This window comes from Dromaius novaehollandiae, chromosome 6 (genome assembly GCF_036370855.1).
Source record: "Dromaius novaehollandiae isolate bDroNov1 chromosome 6, bDroNov1.hap1, whole genome shotgun sequence".
NCBI classification, from domain to species: Eukaryota; Metazoa; Chordata; class Aves; order Casuariiformes; family Dromaiidae; genus Dromaius; species Dromaius novaehollandiae.
The window spans coordinates 32,761,186-32,777,645 of NC_088103.1; the positions used below are offsets into that span (position 1 = coordinate 32,761,186).

Below are 16,460 nucleotides of genomic sequence, written 5' to 3' on the forward strand. Positions count from 1 at the left end.
CGTGCTTGCGCCTGCCTGCGCGGCTGCCCGCAGCTTGCTCCCGAAGCCAGCCGCATCGATCGCGGCAGCTCTGCAGCACGCCAGCTCCGAGCCGCGGCGGAGGGGAGGCAGGCTGCCCCCTCCCCGGCTGCGCTGGGGGCAGAGCCCCCTCCCCGGCCCCCACAGGTGTCCCCACTTGGGCAGCAATTGCTGCTGTCCCCAAGCAGGTGCATCCAGGAGAAGGAAATGCGTTTGGGAGCCAAAAGCTGCCATGAAGGCTGGTGCGAGGCAGAAGTTTAGGGCAGGATGGTGCTGAGCGGACCCTGGGCGTCTCGCTTCAAGCGCTGCACCCTTTGGCAGGTGATCGGCGCTGTGCGCGGAGGTGATCGGCGCTGTGCTCGGAGGGCAGTGGGCTGCTGCCGGCGGCTGCGTGGGTCGTGCCTGGCGCGGGGAGGCAGGAGGCGGTGGGCAGGAGGCTGCGCTCTCCCAGGAGCAGTGTCCGTGCAGCGTGGGGTCCAGCCGGGGCGCCAGTGGAGCTTCCTTGGGGACGTGGCTGAGCCCTTCCCTGGGTGCTGGTGCTGTATCCAGCACCGCTACCTGGAGTCAAACAGGTCTCTGGGGGGAAGGATGGGGTGGTTGTTCCTGTCCCCTGCCTGGCTCGCTCTGCCCTGGTGTCATCTGCCTGCAGCGGCAGCCTGGGGACTGCAGAGAGCCTGAAACCCTACACTAATGGCTCGGCTCAGTTGGGTGAGGCTGTGAGCAGCTGTATTGGCCCTGCTCTCTGCAAGGGCTTGGACAGGAGACCTGGCTTGTCTGCACCCTCTTTCTCCTTGGCACTGTCCCCCCCAGGTCACAGCCTTGGTGGCACGTTCAGAGCTGGCTCCAGCTCCCACAGGTGTGTTGTGCTCTGGGAGGCCCAGGCCAGCGATGCCGAGCTGGCGTCATTTAGCAGCTGGTTAATGCTTGACAGGCTGGCGTCACCCCCCTCTGCCCTGCGTTGCCAGCCTTGCCCCTGCCTTGCCCCGATACTCCCTGGTGGAGCCCCCCATGAGCTGCCTTGCTGGCCCCCACCCCATACCGAGATCCCCCCTTGGCCGAGCTTTCAGGAGGGGGGAGGCGAAGAAAAACGCTATCAATTTTGGCTCCTGAAGTGCAGCATCAATAATTCAGCAAGGAGCAATTGGTCCCGGCTGGGGGGGGGGGGGGGGGGGCGGCAGTCAGAGGGAGATAAAAGGCTGGGAGAGCCGCCACGTAACCCAGCCTCAGATGAATATTAGATGAAGCTGCAGGCTGCGATCGACAGGATAATTAGCACCTGCCGGGGCTGGCAGGGCTCCCACTGCCCGGCCCGGTCCAGGGCCCATCCGCGGCATGGGCGTGAGGGGGGTCATCCAGGAGCGCCCCCGACGTGGGGTGCTCTGGCCCCTGCCTTCCCCAGGGCGCTGGGGGTTTGGAGGCAGAGGTGCAAGCGGGGCTGGGGAGGCTGCCGGAGCCTGGGGGCGCAGGGTCCTTGGGGAGAAACAGGAGGAAGCAGCTGGCCCGGTTGCCCCCCCGGAGGATGCTGAGTGGGTGGGATGCAGCGCCGCCGCTTCCCGGCTCCGCGCGAGGCTCCCGCGAGCAGGGGACGAAATGGAGGTCTGAGGGCCAGCGTGCCCGGCAGCAGGGTGTTTGTGGAGGAGACCCGCGAGGCCTCGAGCATCGTCGTTGTGCTGGCGAGAGCAAAGCCCCGAGCCAAGCCCTGGCTTCCTCCTGCTTTCCAGGAACACCTTTGGCAGCAGCGTGGCGTCTCGGCTGCAGGAAGGGCCGGCTCTTCGGGGCACGGTGCCAGGGGTCAGGGCATCAGTCCTGGCAGGTCTGACGGACTGGAGAGGTCAGTGCATGCTGCCCGCAGGTAGGGTAGTTCCTGGAGCACAGAAATCCAGTCCAAGAGAGCTGCCTATTTAAAAAGATAGGATGAAGCTGGGAGGGAAGGGGACTTGGCCTGGGGGTGCTGGTCCCCAGCCCCTTCCCCGCAGCCTGCTGCGGGCTGGGGCCAGGCCGGGGTGGCTGTCCCCGGCACTGCCCTGCGTCCCCAAGGGCTGCGGCGCCGCGGCGTGCACCCCGCTGGCTCTGCCATGGCTCGGTGTCGCGTCCCGCTCGGCCCAGCCAGACGTAATTAGCTTGTTGAATCTCTTCTCCCTCCGGCCTCATGTTAATCACTTTTCACGCCGCTTCCCTCCCAGTTCCCTCCGGCCTGGCTCCGGCTCCGGCTGTGTTGCAGGCGTGCCCGGAGCGGGAGCGAGGGGCTGCGGCTGGATGAGGAGCTGGTGGCCGCGCTCTGCCGCAGCCTGCCCTGGGGATGGGCTGCCAGCCGGGCGGGGAGGTGGCTGCTCCACGAGGAGGTGGGAAATGGCAGCCTAGGAATAACTCCTAGAGAGCAAACGAGCCTGCGGGACAGCCCCCCTCTCTCCCCCACCAGCTCTGCCCCCTTCCTGCACCCCACGGCATGGCTTTCCAGGGCTGTGGGGTGCCCGTGCCCGGCTGCGTGGGTGCTGAGCTGGAGCAGGGGTGACTGGCAGCGGGGGTCCCGGGGGACCTGGGGTCGGAGCTGGCCCCTCAGTCCCTTGGGCACTTGCAAGCCCTCTCCCTTCCCTGCAGCCTGGGTGCTCCAGAGGGACCCTGGAGGGTGCTGGGGTGGGAAGAGGGAGGGCCGGGGTGGGAAGAGGGAGGGCCAGGGTGGCTCCCCTCCCCTTCCCTCCCCTTCCCTCCCCTCCTCTCCTGTGCTGGGTCTGTCGCTGCCAGACCAGCTGCCTGCTGGGGCCCTGCAGCTGGGGATGGCGGCTCCTGGGGCGCCCTGGGACCTGCAGGGGCTGCAAACGGCAGGCATCATCCTGCTGCTCTGCTCCGGCCTCAAGCTGCTCCACGCGCTGGGCCTCATCGACCTGGCCAGGGGAGGTGGGATGGGGACGGGGGTGCAATGGGGGTGCAGGTGGGATGGGGATGGCTCTGGGGAGTCGCTCCTCACCTCCTGTCCCAGGCAGTTTGTGCTTGGGGGAGGCTGAGAAAGACTGGTGTATTTTGGGGTGTCTGGGGGGTGTTAGGGTGTGGGAGGATGTCTAGGCATCTACAGCACTGGGGTGCAAGGAAAATGGGGAAGTGAGGGTGTTTGGAGGTTGAGGTGTGTTTGGGGGGTACGAGGGTGTGGGGGGCAGTAGGGGTAGCTGGCATGTTGGGGTGTGGGGTGTCTGGGGGCACTGGGATGTAGACTGTGGGAGTGCGGGTTGCTGGGGAGTGGGGGTGTCAGGGGTGGTATCTGGGGTCTCGGCATCGGGGTGCAGGGATGTTTGGGGCGCTGGAGGATTGTGGCTGTGTGGGATGTTGGGATAGGTATGCCGGGGGCAGTGGGATGTGGGACGCTAGGTGGGATGGGGTCTGACATGATGGGGAGAAGGGCTATGGGGCTGGGAGAGGTGTCGAGACTGCGGCAGCGAGGGATGGGTGTGGGTTACACAGGGGCCATCTGACAGGGGGGCAGGGCCCTGGGGGGAGCATTTGAGAAAAGGCTGGGACAAGGGGCCTGGGGTGAGGCGTGCTTGGGCTTGTGGAGAGGGTCCCATTCTCTGCCCTGCCTGTGGGCTGGCCTGAAGGAGCAGCTGGGGGCCCCGATCCGTTCCCCCCCCCCCCCCCAAAGCATTGAGCAGGGCTGGGGAAGGTCGTGGGGAGGAAAACAGATAGAGTTGGGATGGAAAAGCCCCTGCAGGGACCTGCTGGGGCTCTGGAGGACAAGAGCAGGTACCAGGCTGGGGCAGCATGGGGTGGGCGCTGTGCCCCATGGAGGGACCAAGGGTCAGGGATGGCATCGCACAGGGGAAAGCTCTCCTCACTGCCTTGGCCTCTTGTGTTGAGCTGCAGGAGTTGGCGGCTGGTGAGCAGCGTGACTGAGAGGGGCTCGAGCCCCCAGCCCCTTCCTTCCCCCTGTGGGGCTGTACTGGGGATGGGGGAAGGGGCTGCAGTGGGTGCTGAGCTGCCTGGATTGGCAGGTGGTGTTGAGGACAGAGGACTGGATGTGCCCAGGCAACAGGGCCCAAAAATGTGTGAGAGCAAGAGCTGCAGGACCTGTTGGTTGTGCCTGGAGGCGGTAGGAGCACAGAGCTGTGTGCGATGCTGCTGGCTTGTTGCCTTTGGCTGCCGTCTGCGGTGGGCTCGTCTCAGGTGAGGGCTGCTGGCAGACCTTGCACAGCTGATAACGAGTGCAATTTGGGGGACTGTGAGCCTCCCTCTGCTCCCATCCCCTTGGCCTCTGGGCTGGATCTGGGGATGCTGCAAGGGGCGGCAGGTCACAGCCCAAGCAGCCAGCTGAGGGGGTGGGAGGAGGTGCAGAAAGCAGTGATCAGAGGAGCAATCAGTGGCTGAGCACCGATGGGAGGAGGGAGCCTTGCCCAGAAGGTGCTTTCAACCTCCTTGGGCTTGAGGACGTTGCTGGGCTGCCCAGGGTCCGTCTGGCCCTTGGCTGAGGTGTGACCAGGCTCAGTCCTTGCCCCTTGCTGTGCGGGGTATGGATGGCATCTGGGCAAAATATCCTCCCCAGGGCTTTGGTCCCGTGAGGCAGGCCTGGGGGCTCTGCCCGGGGGTGCAGAGCACTGGCTCTGTGTCTCTGTGCGTAGGCTTTGAAGCAGGGCGATGCACGCGACTGTCCCCGTCTCGCTGCCTTGGGGAACCCTCGTCACGCTGTGCTCTGCCAGCCCTGCTGTGCTCTGGATGCCCCAGGCTGAGGCCACGGCCCCCCGAGACAGGGACTCTGCCCCCACCCTGGGAGATGCCAGCTCTGATGTCATTCCCCTGATGAAGGACCGTCTGCTGCCTCCTGGCCCCGGCAGCTGCTGCAGGCGCCCTGGCCCCGCTCACTCGCTGCTCTGACGCCGCTGACTGATGAGGGTCGTTTGCAGAGGTGCTGCTGGCAGGACCCATCCTGACACCGCCGGGGTGACCGGGGGACCTTGCTGTCTCCCCTCCCGCTCATCTTCAGAGTGCACCCAGGAGTGCTGTGGGCCCTGCTGAGCCCCATCCGACCCGGAGCAGGAGGTGGCTAGGCTGGGCGCAGCCGTGGTGGAACAGAGCGGGCTGCGGGCAGATCATCCCTGGGGTACCCGCTCCTCCTGCCCAGCCCGGATCCACCCGATGTTGCCCCGTGGGATCAAACATGGGATTTGGGAGGTGCAGGGACCTGCAGGGAGCTGGGGGGTCTCGCTGCCGTGGGATGCAGCAGGGCTTGCCAATCATCAGGGCTGGAGTCCTGGTGCTGGGGTGCTCCAGCACCTTCCCCTGCCCCGGCACTGCTCGCCGCAGGGCAGAGGTGGGTTTGGGCTCTGTCCTGTCGGACAGGCGGTGACTGCCCTTCGCTCCATGTCAGCTTTGGGAAAACAGCCCACCCTGAGACACCAGCATGGCAAAAAGAGCAGGCGGGATGAGACGCTGCTGGGCCCACATTCAGGGCACTTAAAGCCACTCGTTGGCACATCTCCCGCCCATCATGGCAATGCTGAGTTATGGGGAGCAAATGCGGAGTTATTGGGCACTGCCTGGCGGGTGGGTGTGGTGGAGCCTTTTCCAGCAGGAGGGTGTTGTGGAACGAGGGGGGTGTCCCCACGGCCGGAGAGCTGCTCTCAAAGTCAAAGTGGCCACGGCTGCCCCAGTGGGGATCACCTGGGGTGCACCCACGGGATGCTGTGGGTCCCTTTGCCAAGCACTGGGTCCCTTTGCAGAGCCGGTACTAGTGATTGCATGGATTCATTTCAACAGCTTGTGGAGGCGGGAATGGGAGATCCCGTTTTCTTTCGGTGTCACCCAGGGATGGAGGCTTGGCATGTGCGAAGTTGCTGGGCTGTGGAGTGATGCATGGGAAGCAACAAGCCACTTAACCTGGCAGACCTCCTGCAGCAGATAAAATGCTGTCAGCGCTTTCCGTTGGCTTGTTCTGTGCCAGCGACTTGATAGCTTTTGTGGGTGGGTGGAGGATGAAGTGACATTTAGAAAAGGAGCTGTTTCTGCTGGGGCTGGTGGTGGTGGGAACTGGGGGCCCTTCTTGTGCTGCAGACATCCCATGCGGGGCAGATGGTGTCCAGGCGATGCTCCCTGTGTTTGCGCAAAGCCGTGTTTCCCACCGAGGTGGAGCCCATCTGGGGCCTTGCTCATGGTCCGGGTGCTGGGGATGGAAAGGGAACAGCGCGTCCTCCCCTGGAGATGGGCGCACCAAAGCCAGGACAGCAAAGCCCCAGCCCTGGTCACCCCCTCTCCTGTTGTTAAGCTGCATGTGCTGAACTTGCTCCCTCCCCTGCCCTGGGTCCCCTGGAATTGGGCCCCGTTTGGTTTCCTCCTTAAGAAAACGCCCATGTTCTTCATCTTTTTTCTTTTTCCTTTTCTATAACAAACTAAAGTGTAACTTGCACCCGACCTGACCTACTGCACGTGCCTATACCTGCTGCCCCTGTGAGTCCAACCACAGTTTACTCTCTGTTGCATCTCTCTCTCTCGCTGTGTGGTTTCCCTCCCACCCTGCTCCCTCCCTTGGTTCATCACACTTGCGTTGAGTGTCGCTCTGCCTGTCCTGTCTCTTCCTGCTGGGCTAGAGGACTGCTCCTACCTCTGAGGTCTGTTCCCACAGCTCTGCTCTGCTGGGAGGAGACCTGGGCCCAGAACATCCCTGGAAAGCTGAAAGGGGCAATTTCCCTTTCCCTCTGCAAACTAAAGCCCCAGAAAAGTAGCTGTGATAAAATCATATTTTATGCACAGCTGAGATGCCCCCTTCTAGTCAATTCAGCCCCTATCCTCCCTCGTCTACAAACCCCAGAGTGGATGGGGCCACATCATGCTGTCCTGTGTCACCCCCTCGCAAATGTCAGGGTGTGCAGTTGTGCACCCCTAGCATTTGCGCATTGCTGGCATTTGCAGCATCCCTGCTGTGGACGCCACATCCCTGGGGACAAGTTTTCCCTCTCTGAGTGGCTTTGCATGATGCTGGGGTGGACAACGACCTCTTGGAGCTGTTCTCCATCCCCCAAGGATGCTGCCCCAGCAGCAGCCGGCTGTCTTGATGTGAGCGCGAAGGGGCATAGCTCAGCCCACGGGGCATAGCTCAGCCCACAGGGCTGAGAAAGCTGGTGGAGAAGTCCCATCTCCTGCTAGCCCCATAGAGAAACAACCCAAAAACCAGGGTCTAGGAGGGGCAGGTGTCATGACCTTGGGGCAAGCTGCTTGCAGATGTCCAGGGCCCTTAGAGCAAATGTGGTGCCAAAGGGACTTTGCACCTTTTGTCCCATCGGTGCCCTGCACAGCTGTCTGCATCCCTTTGGGGGCTGGAGCCCAGCACGACCTTCATCCCTTCCCCTTCCTCCCCTCCCTGCCTGTGGTGGAAGTCCTGTGCTGATTGCTGGCTTGAGGCAGTCTGCGGGGCCCTGCGCGAAAGGAGGGAGTGGGTCTGCGGCCATGGGGCAGTGCCAGCTGGTAAGAGATGGGTCTGAGCAAAGTCACGGGGTTGGGATTGGGGAATAGAGGGTCAGCAGGGGGTCTGGACTGCAAGGGGACCTGCTGCCCATGCAGGAGCCACTCGGAAGGGATGCTTCTGGGGCAGGCTGATGTGGGGAGCCCTGCAACCCTGCCCCATAGCCTGGCCAAAGCTGAAGCCCTGCACCTCACCCCCTTCTGGCTGTCTCAAACCAGGCCCCCAGGCATGGATCCCAGTGCTGTGCTGGGACAGGGGTGCATGTCGCAGACTGGGGTGCATGGCTGGGTTCGGCGCGTGGTTCGCGTGCCGCCGTCGCGTGCCAGTGGGACCAAACCCGGCGCCAAGCCACGGGGTTCCCCTCCAGTCCTGACCAGGGGGTCCAGACCCCTGGCCCAGATGCAAGCTGTTTCTTGGGCTCCATCCTGCCCCAGCCCGGCCTCCTCGCACAGCCCTGTGCGGAGAGGAGGCTCCCTAAGGAGCAGGCATTTGGCCTTGGGACTAATGGGCAGAGTCCAGTCCTGCCGTTTCCCCGGTCTCTGGGCTGCGGGGTGTTTCTGGTGCACCCCGGCATGCCCCGATGAGGCACAAGGAGGACCTGGGTCTTGGTAGCCCGGGACAGTCACCCCTTTGTCGTCACCTTCCTTTGGGGCCTCGGGAGCTTCCCAAGGAGGGAAACACCAGTGCCGGGTTCGTCCCAGGACGAAGCAGAAAGGCCAGGCAGACCCTGGGCTGGGCTTTGCCTTCCTGCTCCGTCCCCTGCTGCATGTGCTGCCTCCGGCCCTGCTTGCCCCGCGCCGGATGCCTTGGCCCTGCTGCCGGCTGGGCCCGGGGGCCGCTGCGCTGTTAACTCTTCTTCTGCTTGGTGACTCCTTCTTTCTTCCAGGCAACCCGCCGGGCCAAACTAAAAAAGCGCTGAAGCAGCGATTCCTCAAACTGCTGCCCTGCTGCCGGCCCAAATCCATCCCCTCGCTCAGCGAAAGCAAGTGCTTCTTCTTGCCTTTGTGTGTGTGTGTCCCAGCGGCGCTGCTGGCTGCCCCCCGCCGTGGCCCTGCCTGCGGGAAGGGACGGCTCTGCCGCCCCCCCGCCCCGGAGCTGGGGGTGTCAGGATCAGCCCTGTCCTGGAGGGGGCCGATCCGATGGGCTTTGCACCCACCTCCATCCTTGCCCGCTCCCAGGCTGCTTCCAGCTCGCCGGAGGGGCTCCCGCAGGACGCAGAGCTGCCCGCTGGCGGCTCAAGCCGCGCTGGAGCGGAGCTGGCGCTGGGCTGTGCCGCAGCACCCTCCTGGTGCCAGTCCAGGGGCTGGAGCGGGGTTTGCTCGGAGCTCAGCCTTGGTTTGGAGATGGAGGTGCGACAGGGAGGGAAGGGGCTGAGCAGGGAGCGAGGGCAGAGCTGCACGGAGCCCCCCGCCTGCCCGCGAGCCCGGCCCCGTGCCGGGTGCTCTTGGCTCCTCTGTGAGCCTGAGCCCCTGGATAGGTCCCCTCGCTGGGGGAAGAGGTGAGTACGGAGGGGTCAGGGCCTGAGCCCCCTGGCTGGGGGGCCCAGGCAATGTGGGGCACTATGTGTGCCGAGCGGTGGGGCTGGGGGCCCCACAGCCATTCTGGGGGCGGGAAGGGGACCCCGGTTGTGGCTCTGGGGCGCTGGCTGCAGCAAGCATAGGCTGTGGAAGGCTGTTGCCCGATGCCAGCCACTGCCTGTGCTCAGGGAGTCTCTGGGTGTCCTGGTGGACACCCAACTCCGGCTGGGCAGGGCACCCCAAACACACGTCACCCTGGGGCGGGTGCCCCCGGCACAGGGGCGAGCGGCAGGGCAGGGCAGGATGGTGCTGGCCTCAGCTGCCCCCTCTTCCCCTGGGTTTCTTGCAGACAGCGTTGAAGATGAGTTTGAGCTCTCCACCGTCTGCCACCGCCCCGAGGGGCTGGAGCAGCTCCAGGAGCAGACCAAGTTCACCCGCAAAGAGCTGCAGGTCCTGTACCGAGGCTTCAAGAACGTGAGTAACCCTGGGCCAGCTCTGCTAGTCCTCTCCTCCAATGCACCTCGGAGGGTGCTTTGCACCTGGTGGTACCCAGGGTTTGCAAAAGGTTTCAGGACCCTGGGGATGAAAATAATGTCAGGCCTTAGGAGCTCTAAGCTAGCTGCCACCCTTAACCCTGCCTTGGCTTTTTTTTCAGCATGATACAGTGTGCTGAACCTTTCAGGGTCTCTAGGCACCACGTTGTCAGACTGGTCCTTGTGTGGGTGACACAGGCTGGAGAGAGCCCAGCTCCAAAGGCAGCAGGTCCCTGTGTTAGCCTCTGGCTCTGCGGGAGGTCTCAGGTCCATCTGTGGGTTCATTGCACTGGAAGGGGCCAGTCACCCTCTCCCAGCATTGGTCTGCCACCAGGCCCCAGCTCTGGCATTGGTTGGTCCCCACCAAAAGGCAAATAGTGAGATTAGAAGCAGACTGGGAAAATGCTCTGAATGTCAGAGCTCCTAGCTGCTCCAGGACCACAGGACAGCTGCTTTACTAGCACCACATCATCCTATTTCTGGGAGCTCCTGCAGACAAGAACAGTGAAGCTGTCTGCAATTGCTGGGCACCAAATGTCTGGTGAATGCAGGGAGGGAGCCGTCCCTGTCTGTGCAGCTGTGAACAGCTTTGGGTGGCAGGTGCTGGGCATGCAGCTTCTTCCAGATGTGAGCCCACCTCCGGGGATGTTCCTGAGCTCAGTGGGGAGGCCCGATCCTGTGCTCTGCAGAGAGACATCCCCATTTCCTTGGGTGCACCCCAAGCACCCACTTCCCTGGGTGCCTGGGGTGCAGAGCTCCCTCCCTGGGTGCAGAAAGCTGTCTTCTGCGCAAGCATGGAAATCCCTCCGTAGTGTCAGGGCAGACCTTCTGGCAAGGGGTGCTGCTGCCAGCCCACGAAATCAGGAGCACGTTTCAACCAGCCTCACCAGCCACATCTGCCGGGCAGTGCAGGGCTTGGGGAGGAAAGGGGCAGCGATGCAAGGAGATCTGCAAGGCTTTAGGGGATGGGAGCTCTGGGTAAGCCCAGCTCCGAGAGTGCGCTCGGACCCTCTCCACGGCATGCCCATGCAGACAGGGTGACGCTGCTGCTTGCCCTGGCAGGAGTGCCCGAGCGGCATCGTTAATGAAGAAAACTTCAAGCAGATCTACTCACAGTTCTTCCCGCAGGGAGGTGAGTGCTGCTCCCCATCCCCATCCCTGTGTCCCTCCCCATCCTGAAGCACTTGCATGGGTGGCTTTGGCAGGGTTGTGGGTCTCTGAGCACTGCCCCACCACTGTCTGCCTCTCCCCAGACTCCAGCACGTACGCCACTTTCCTCTTCAACGCCTTCGACACTGACCACGACGGCTCCGTCAGCTTCGAGGTGAGCCACAGAGCGGGATGATGGCGTGGCAGGGAGGGCATGTCCGTTTGGGTATCATGAGCCAGGATGAAGGTGTAAGAGTTGTTGCTGATGGGTGCATGCTGATGGGGAGCTCCACAGTTGCAGGAGGAATTTCTTAAAGCCCCAGCTCCCAGGGTCAGGAGGTCTGGGGGATCTCTACTTCCTCCTGCAATGAAAAACAGACGATAAAAAGACTATTTCTGTTGCTTCTGGTTGGGGGAAAAGAGGCTAGCAAGTGTTTTGTCGGCACCCAACGGACAGCCGGAGCTGTGGCTGGGTCTTGTGCAGGTCTTGGCTGAGTGGAAAGCCCAGACATGTGTCCTGGGTGCCGCGAACCAAGTGATGCATGTGGGACATGGCAGCAAGCAGTCAGTTGCTGCCAGCCTCTTTTTGATACTGAACATTTCTCACATCAGCTCAGACCCAGCCACAGGGCACATCCACTCCGGGGACGAATTTACCCTCCGGAGATGAGCGGGGCTGTGCCTTCCACGGCTGCAAAGCCCTTCGTGGCTGTAGCTCCCATCTGTCTGCCTTCCCCATCCTTGCAGGACTTCGTGTCTGGGCTGTCCATCATCCTGCGGGGCACCATCGACGACCGCCTGAACTGGGCCTTCAATTTGTACGACCTGAACAAAGACGGCTGCATCACCAAAGAGGTGGGACTGGGGGGGCCACGCTGGACCCCCGGGGCCAGTGCAAGTCTGCAGGGATGAGGGCAGGACCCAGGGGCATTGGCTGAGCTCTGTAGGAGAGGGGGAAAATCAATATTTACTTAGCTCAGCTTTACAAACTGGTCCACGTATGGGATCAGCCCTCCCGGCCCCACAGCACTGGCGTTTGGAGGTGTCTCTAGGGTAGAGGGTGGACTGAGCACATGGGAGGGTGGGTGATGGGATGTGCTGCTTTGTGGCTCCATCACACATGTGGACATACACACAAACCTGCACCGTGCACAGAGGTGGCAGGAACACATGCGAGCACCCCACGGGTCCTTTGGGGGTATCACAGAAGTGGTGCGAGTTGGGGGACCAAGCAGGGACAAAACCCCAGGTCGACACTGCAGCTCTGCTCTCCTTCTCTTCAGGAAATGCTGGACATCATGAAGTCCATCTATGACATGATGGGCAAATACACCTACCCAGCCATGCGGGAGGAAGCGCCCCGGGAGCACGTGGAGAACTTCTTCCAGGTGAGCCACCACGCGCATGCCCTGGGGAAGCAGGCTCTGGCTTGGAGCCAGCCTGTGCCCAAAACCTGGCACAGAGCAGGAGAAAACAGCCCATGCTGGAGATGAAGCAGGGTACATAGCAAGCAGCTCACATGTGTCTAGGGGGTTTGAACCCAGGAATAGCCCCCACCAGTATTTGGGGTAGAGGGAGCTCTGCTTCTCTTCCCATCCAGCTCTGCAGGGCTGCACTGCAGCCAGGGAGAGAAAAGGCTCAGGGTGCATGGGTTGGGTGTGTGGGTCAGCAACAGGCAGGGACCCATGGGGTCCAACCCCTGCAGGACCTGCGAAGCGGGGTGCTTGGCTCTCCCTGGGAGCAGTGAGCGGAGCTGGGGCTGTCACCGCCATTTCCTCCATGCTGTGTTTGTCTGCAGAAAATGGACCGAAACAAAGATGGGGTGGTGACGATCGAGGAGTTCCTGGAGTCCTGCCAGAAGGTAAAGCCACCACCAGCTCTGCTCTGGGGCTGAGACACCAGCCTGCGCGGAGGAGGAGGGTTGTGCATCCTGCTAGGACTTGAAAGCGGCCTTCGACCGGGGCTCCTGTCCTCTGGGGGAGCCATCTCCATCTGTGGGTTGGGGCTGCTAGAGCAGAGCAATGGGGTGCCATCAGATTTGGGGGGAACCGCTGAGACAGCGGCTCCGTGCCCAGCCCCGCCGCCTCCTCCCCGCAGGACGAGAACATCATGCGATCCATGCAGCTCTTCGACAACGTGATTTAGCTCCCAGACCTGCCTCCAGCTGAGCTCTCCTGCCGCCGGGCCCAGACCCTGCTTCTCTCTCGACTTGTCCTTCGAGCCTCCCCGCCGCCGGCTGCCCAGATGCCCCGGAGGGAAGGGGCCCTGCTCCCGGAGACGCGGGCGGTGACGGGCTGCTCCCTCCCCCCTGGGCCGGCCCCGCTTTCCGCGGGGGACCCCAAGCAGGCGCTCCCGGGCATCAGAGCGTGGGCACAGCCGGCGCAGGGCAAGCGTCGGGCCCAGATGGACCTCCCGCACCCGCTCCCCGGAGGGGAAGAAGCGGTAGAGAAGGCTTCTCCCATGCACAGCGTCCCGTGTAGCCACGGCTCCCGCGCCCCGTCGCCCTCCCCAGCCCCGGGAGCCCCAGCCGAAACCCTCCAGTGCCACCGTCTAGGAACCAGTCAAGAGTCTGCAAGGGGCATCAGCGCAACCTCAACCTCCCCCTCCTATTTGGGGGGTGCCGGCACCCAGGGGACCTTGGGGACCCGGTTTGGGGCTTGAGGCACCCTTCCCACCCCTCCTTGAGGACACGGCAGCCAGGGCATGGGGCCAAGAGGAGGAGGAAGGAGCGCAGGGCTCCAGTGGTCACCCCGGTCCTTGGGCCACAGGGCCAGGCTGCCGGCATCATTTGCAGCACGGCCAGTTGTGTCAGGGCAGATGTCTTCTGCCTATTTTCTGCTGCCTGTGCCCATGCCCTGGCCCGGGGGGGGGGGGGGGGGGGCATGTTGTCCATCTCTCAGTCCTGTTCCCAGCAGGAGCACAGGTGTCCCGCTCCTTACCTCTTCCATCTCCCTCCCTCCTCCCAGGGCCCTCTGGGGTACCAATCGCTCCCCCACCACGCGGCGCGGGTGCCGTCCCCCCTCACGCTGCAGGTCGCATGGCGTGTGACCCCCACCCACCCCAGGGCATGGTGACCCACAACCCGCTTGGCATCTCCAGTCTGTATATTTTGTATTATAACAATAATATGAGTTAAAAAAAAAAACAAAAAGACAATAAAATCTAACCACAATCGCTATGCACACTGCTGTCACATCTTTGCCTCTGTCAGCCGGCAGTTGGGGTAGGGGAAATTGGGGCTGAGTGTCTCTGCGAGGGTTGGGAAAGAGCAGCTGAAACAAACAGGACAAAGGCCCTGATGTGGCTTGGGACAGTGACACCCACCAGCATTGTGCAGTTTGCAGTCCATGAAGCGAAAGCCAAATCTTAAGAGCCACCTGGAGACCCAAACAGCTTACGAAAGGATGAGATCTGGATATTGTGGGACTGTCAAAGCTGTGAGTTTGTTCCAAGGCCTCTCACTCCCCAAAGACCCTTTTCACCTGCTGGCCGATTGCCCAGGGCTGTGCACAGTGTTGCTGTCTGAGTGTGTTTCCCATTTCTACTCCCTTTCCCCAGTAAAACCCTATTGGGTATTAGTTCAATTTGGCTGGTTGCTATTTTGGGAAACACCATCCATGGGCTTGATGTGCCCTCCTGCGGCACAGGGATGCTACTGTAGAAAAGTACAATCTGGCTAGCTCTACTTAGGATGACAGTAAAAAAAAATCACTTTTTTTGCTGTTTGAAAGCTCTAGATTATCCATAATGGTCAATAGAAATGCTCTGTAGCCAGGGTCTTTGCTGCAGTTTCCTGAGTATGGATCCAGATGGATCCAGAAATGCAGTTGTCTTGTTTGTCCCATGGTGCCGAAATGTTATCAGTGGAAATAAGCCATGCAAGGGAGGATTTGGGGAGAGCTGAGAGTGAAACCGGTAGGAGCGAATGGGATTTGGATAGCAAGGACACAGTGTTAACTGGAGTTTTTATTCATTTTGTTCAGTTTGGGTCAAAATGTGACTAGCCTGCCGTGATGCCCACAGCCTTCTCCAGTCCCTCTCTGCAGGCTGGGGTTTCCAGCAGCATTTTGCCCGTGGCTCACCCGTGTCTTGCTGGGTACCTGAGGTGGCCTCCCCAGTGCTGGGCTGGGTGGGAGGATTACCTCATTTGCACCTCCGGCTGCTGCTCCTGTTCACGCCGCCTCACAGGATGTCTTCTTCACAGCCCCGTGGTCTGACTCATGCTCAGTCTGAGACCCACTGCCCCGGCCCCTCTGCAGCTGCGCGTGGTCACATCTGGCTCAGCATAAGCTCCCGACTTGTCCCTGGAGAGATGCAGTCTGATTTCAAGCCCCCTCTCTGATTTACTGAGATGATCTCAGCTTCACAGCCTGTCCTTCAGCATCCTCACAGCCCCTTCACGGTCTGCAAACATCCAGCCTCAGAAGGCGCCTGCTCAGCCCAGCCTTGTTCTGACAGCAAAGCTCCTGGTGGCGTTGCCTCCACGCCGCGGCTCCTCGCGAGGGCGGCAGGGGAGACAAGGCTGGGGATTTGCTAGCGTCTGCCCTGCTCGTCTCCCCGGAGCCCGTCACGCTGACAAGGAAGGAAGTCTGGCTGGCGCGACGTGATTTATTCCTGGCTGTTCCTCCCTTTATCTCAACTGTCTGACATGTGCTCGTCCTGCTGCCTCGGGGAACGAGGGAAACATCCCGCTGGGGAAGCGCATCCTGCCCAACGCGTATTTCGCAGCCTCAGCCCACCGTCCCCTCCTGGCACTGGGCGGGGGGAGCGCAATATTCCACACCAAAGCCTGCTCACGTAGGGCTGCCACCAGCTGCACCTCCCTGGATGTGACTTGCACCCATGATGGTGGGTATGCTGGCATGGCACGCGCAGGCAAGAGCTGCAGAAGCTGCCTGGACATTTCTCCCCGTGGCAGCAGGGAAACAAACGCTGGCATCTGGGATCCTTGTTTTGCCTTGATTCCTCGCCCCTCTGACATGCTGTGCCACCCCCCATGCCTCTTCCCCTAGGTGCCCTTTCCAGGTGCGCTCTGCTTCTCCTGCTAAAACACGCGCCCTCCCCTGCCGCTCTCAGTCCCGAAAAGCAGCCTGCCACATGGCGCCGTCGGGCTGAAGCCAGGGATGTCCCTGGTGCCCCTCTGACCGTGGAAGAGTTGAGTCCCTTCTTGCACCGGGGCTTTGCTGCCCACCTTCGTCAGCTGCAAAGCCTCCCAGGCCGGCGCTTGCCCTGCTACCTGCACGTACCTGCTCAGCGGAGGGAGCACAACCTCCCCCCGCCGCAGGATCCCCTTTGGGAAGCTGCCGGGTGAGGCGGCACGTGTTCGCCCCGTCAAGCAGCACGAAAGCAGCAGCGCTTGCAAGGAGCTGCGGGCAGCTCGTCACGGGGGAGCTCAACTGGCAGCTGGGGCAAGGCCACCGCCACCCCCCAGGAAGCGTGCACCGCAGCCCTGCGAGCAACCGCGCCCCAGCTCCGCGCCCGCAGCGCGGAACCGCATCCTGCCGCAGCCCCCTCCGGGCCTGCTGCGCCGCGGTCCCCCATCCGCGCGGCAGCCCCGGCGGGCCCTGCTTAGCTTGGGGGGCGGGAGGGGCCGCGCGGCAGCCCCAGGCGACGCTGTGCAAAGTAGGTCACAGCCCAGGGGAGGCCGCCCTGCCTCTCTGCCAGCGGGGCCGCCGCGCATGCGCGCCCGCGGGGCCGGGGCCTCTGCGCCCTGCCCCCCCCCCAGGCGCATGCGCAGGGCCGAAGTAAACACTTAATTTCCCCACCCTTTCGCCCTCCCCCCCTCGGCGCCGCTTCCCTACACAA

The 16,460-nt window shown here is 62.6% G+C and overlaps 1 protein-coding gene and 1 long non-coding RNA gene across 4 annotated transcripts in view; one reads left to right on the forward strand and one right to left on the reverse strand.

The window, feature by feature from the left end:
- The window catches only part of KCNIP2 (potassium voltage-gated channel interacting protein 2), a 33,361-nt gene extending 19,524 nt beyond the window's left edge, over positions 1–13,837 (forward strand). For 2 of the 3 annotated variants that reach the window (XM_064514132.1, XM_026102846.2), the window contains exons 2-8: positions 9,323–9,447; positions 10,569–10,638; positions 10,760–10,830; positions 11,403–11,510; positions 11,939–12,043; positions 12,454–12,516; positions 12,753–13,837. In XM_064514132.1, the coding sequence (XP_064370202.1) occupies positions 9,323–9,447; positions 10,569–10,638; positions 10,760–10,830; positions 11,403–11,510; positions 11,939–12,043; positions 12,454–12,516; positions 12,753–12,800 (590 nt within the window). In that variant the 3' untranslated portion in view covers positions 12,801–13,837. Of the gene's footprint in view, positions 1–8,342; positions 8,443–9,322; positions 9,448–10,568; positions 10,639–10,759; positions 10,831–11,402; positions 11,511–11,938; positions 12,044–12,453; positions 12,517–12,752 lie in introns of all 3 variants that reach the window. The other variant, XM_064514131.1, reaches the window with a different exon arrangement.
- A 764-nt stretch (positions 13,838–14,601) lies between these two features.
- Positions 14,602–16,357, reverse strand: LOC135328732 (uncharacterized). Its single transcript, XR_010389742.1, has 2 exons — positions 15,902–16,357; positions 14,602–14,959 (listed from the first exon to the last, which is right to left on the reverse strand). It is a non-coding gene; the product is annotated as an uncharacterized LOC135328732 (long non-coding RNA).
- Positions 16,358–16,460: the final 103 nt, after the last annotated feature.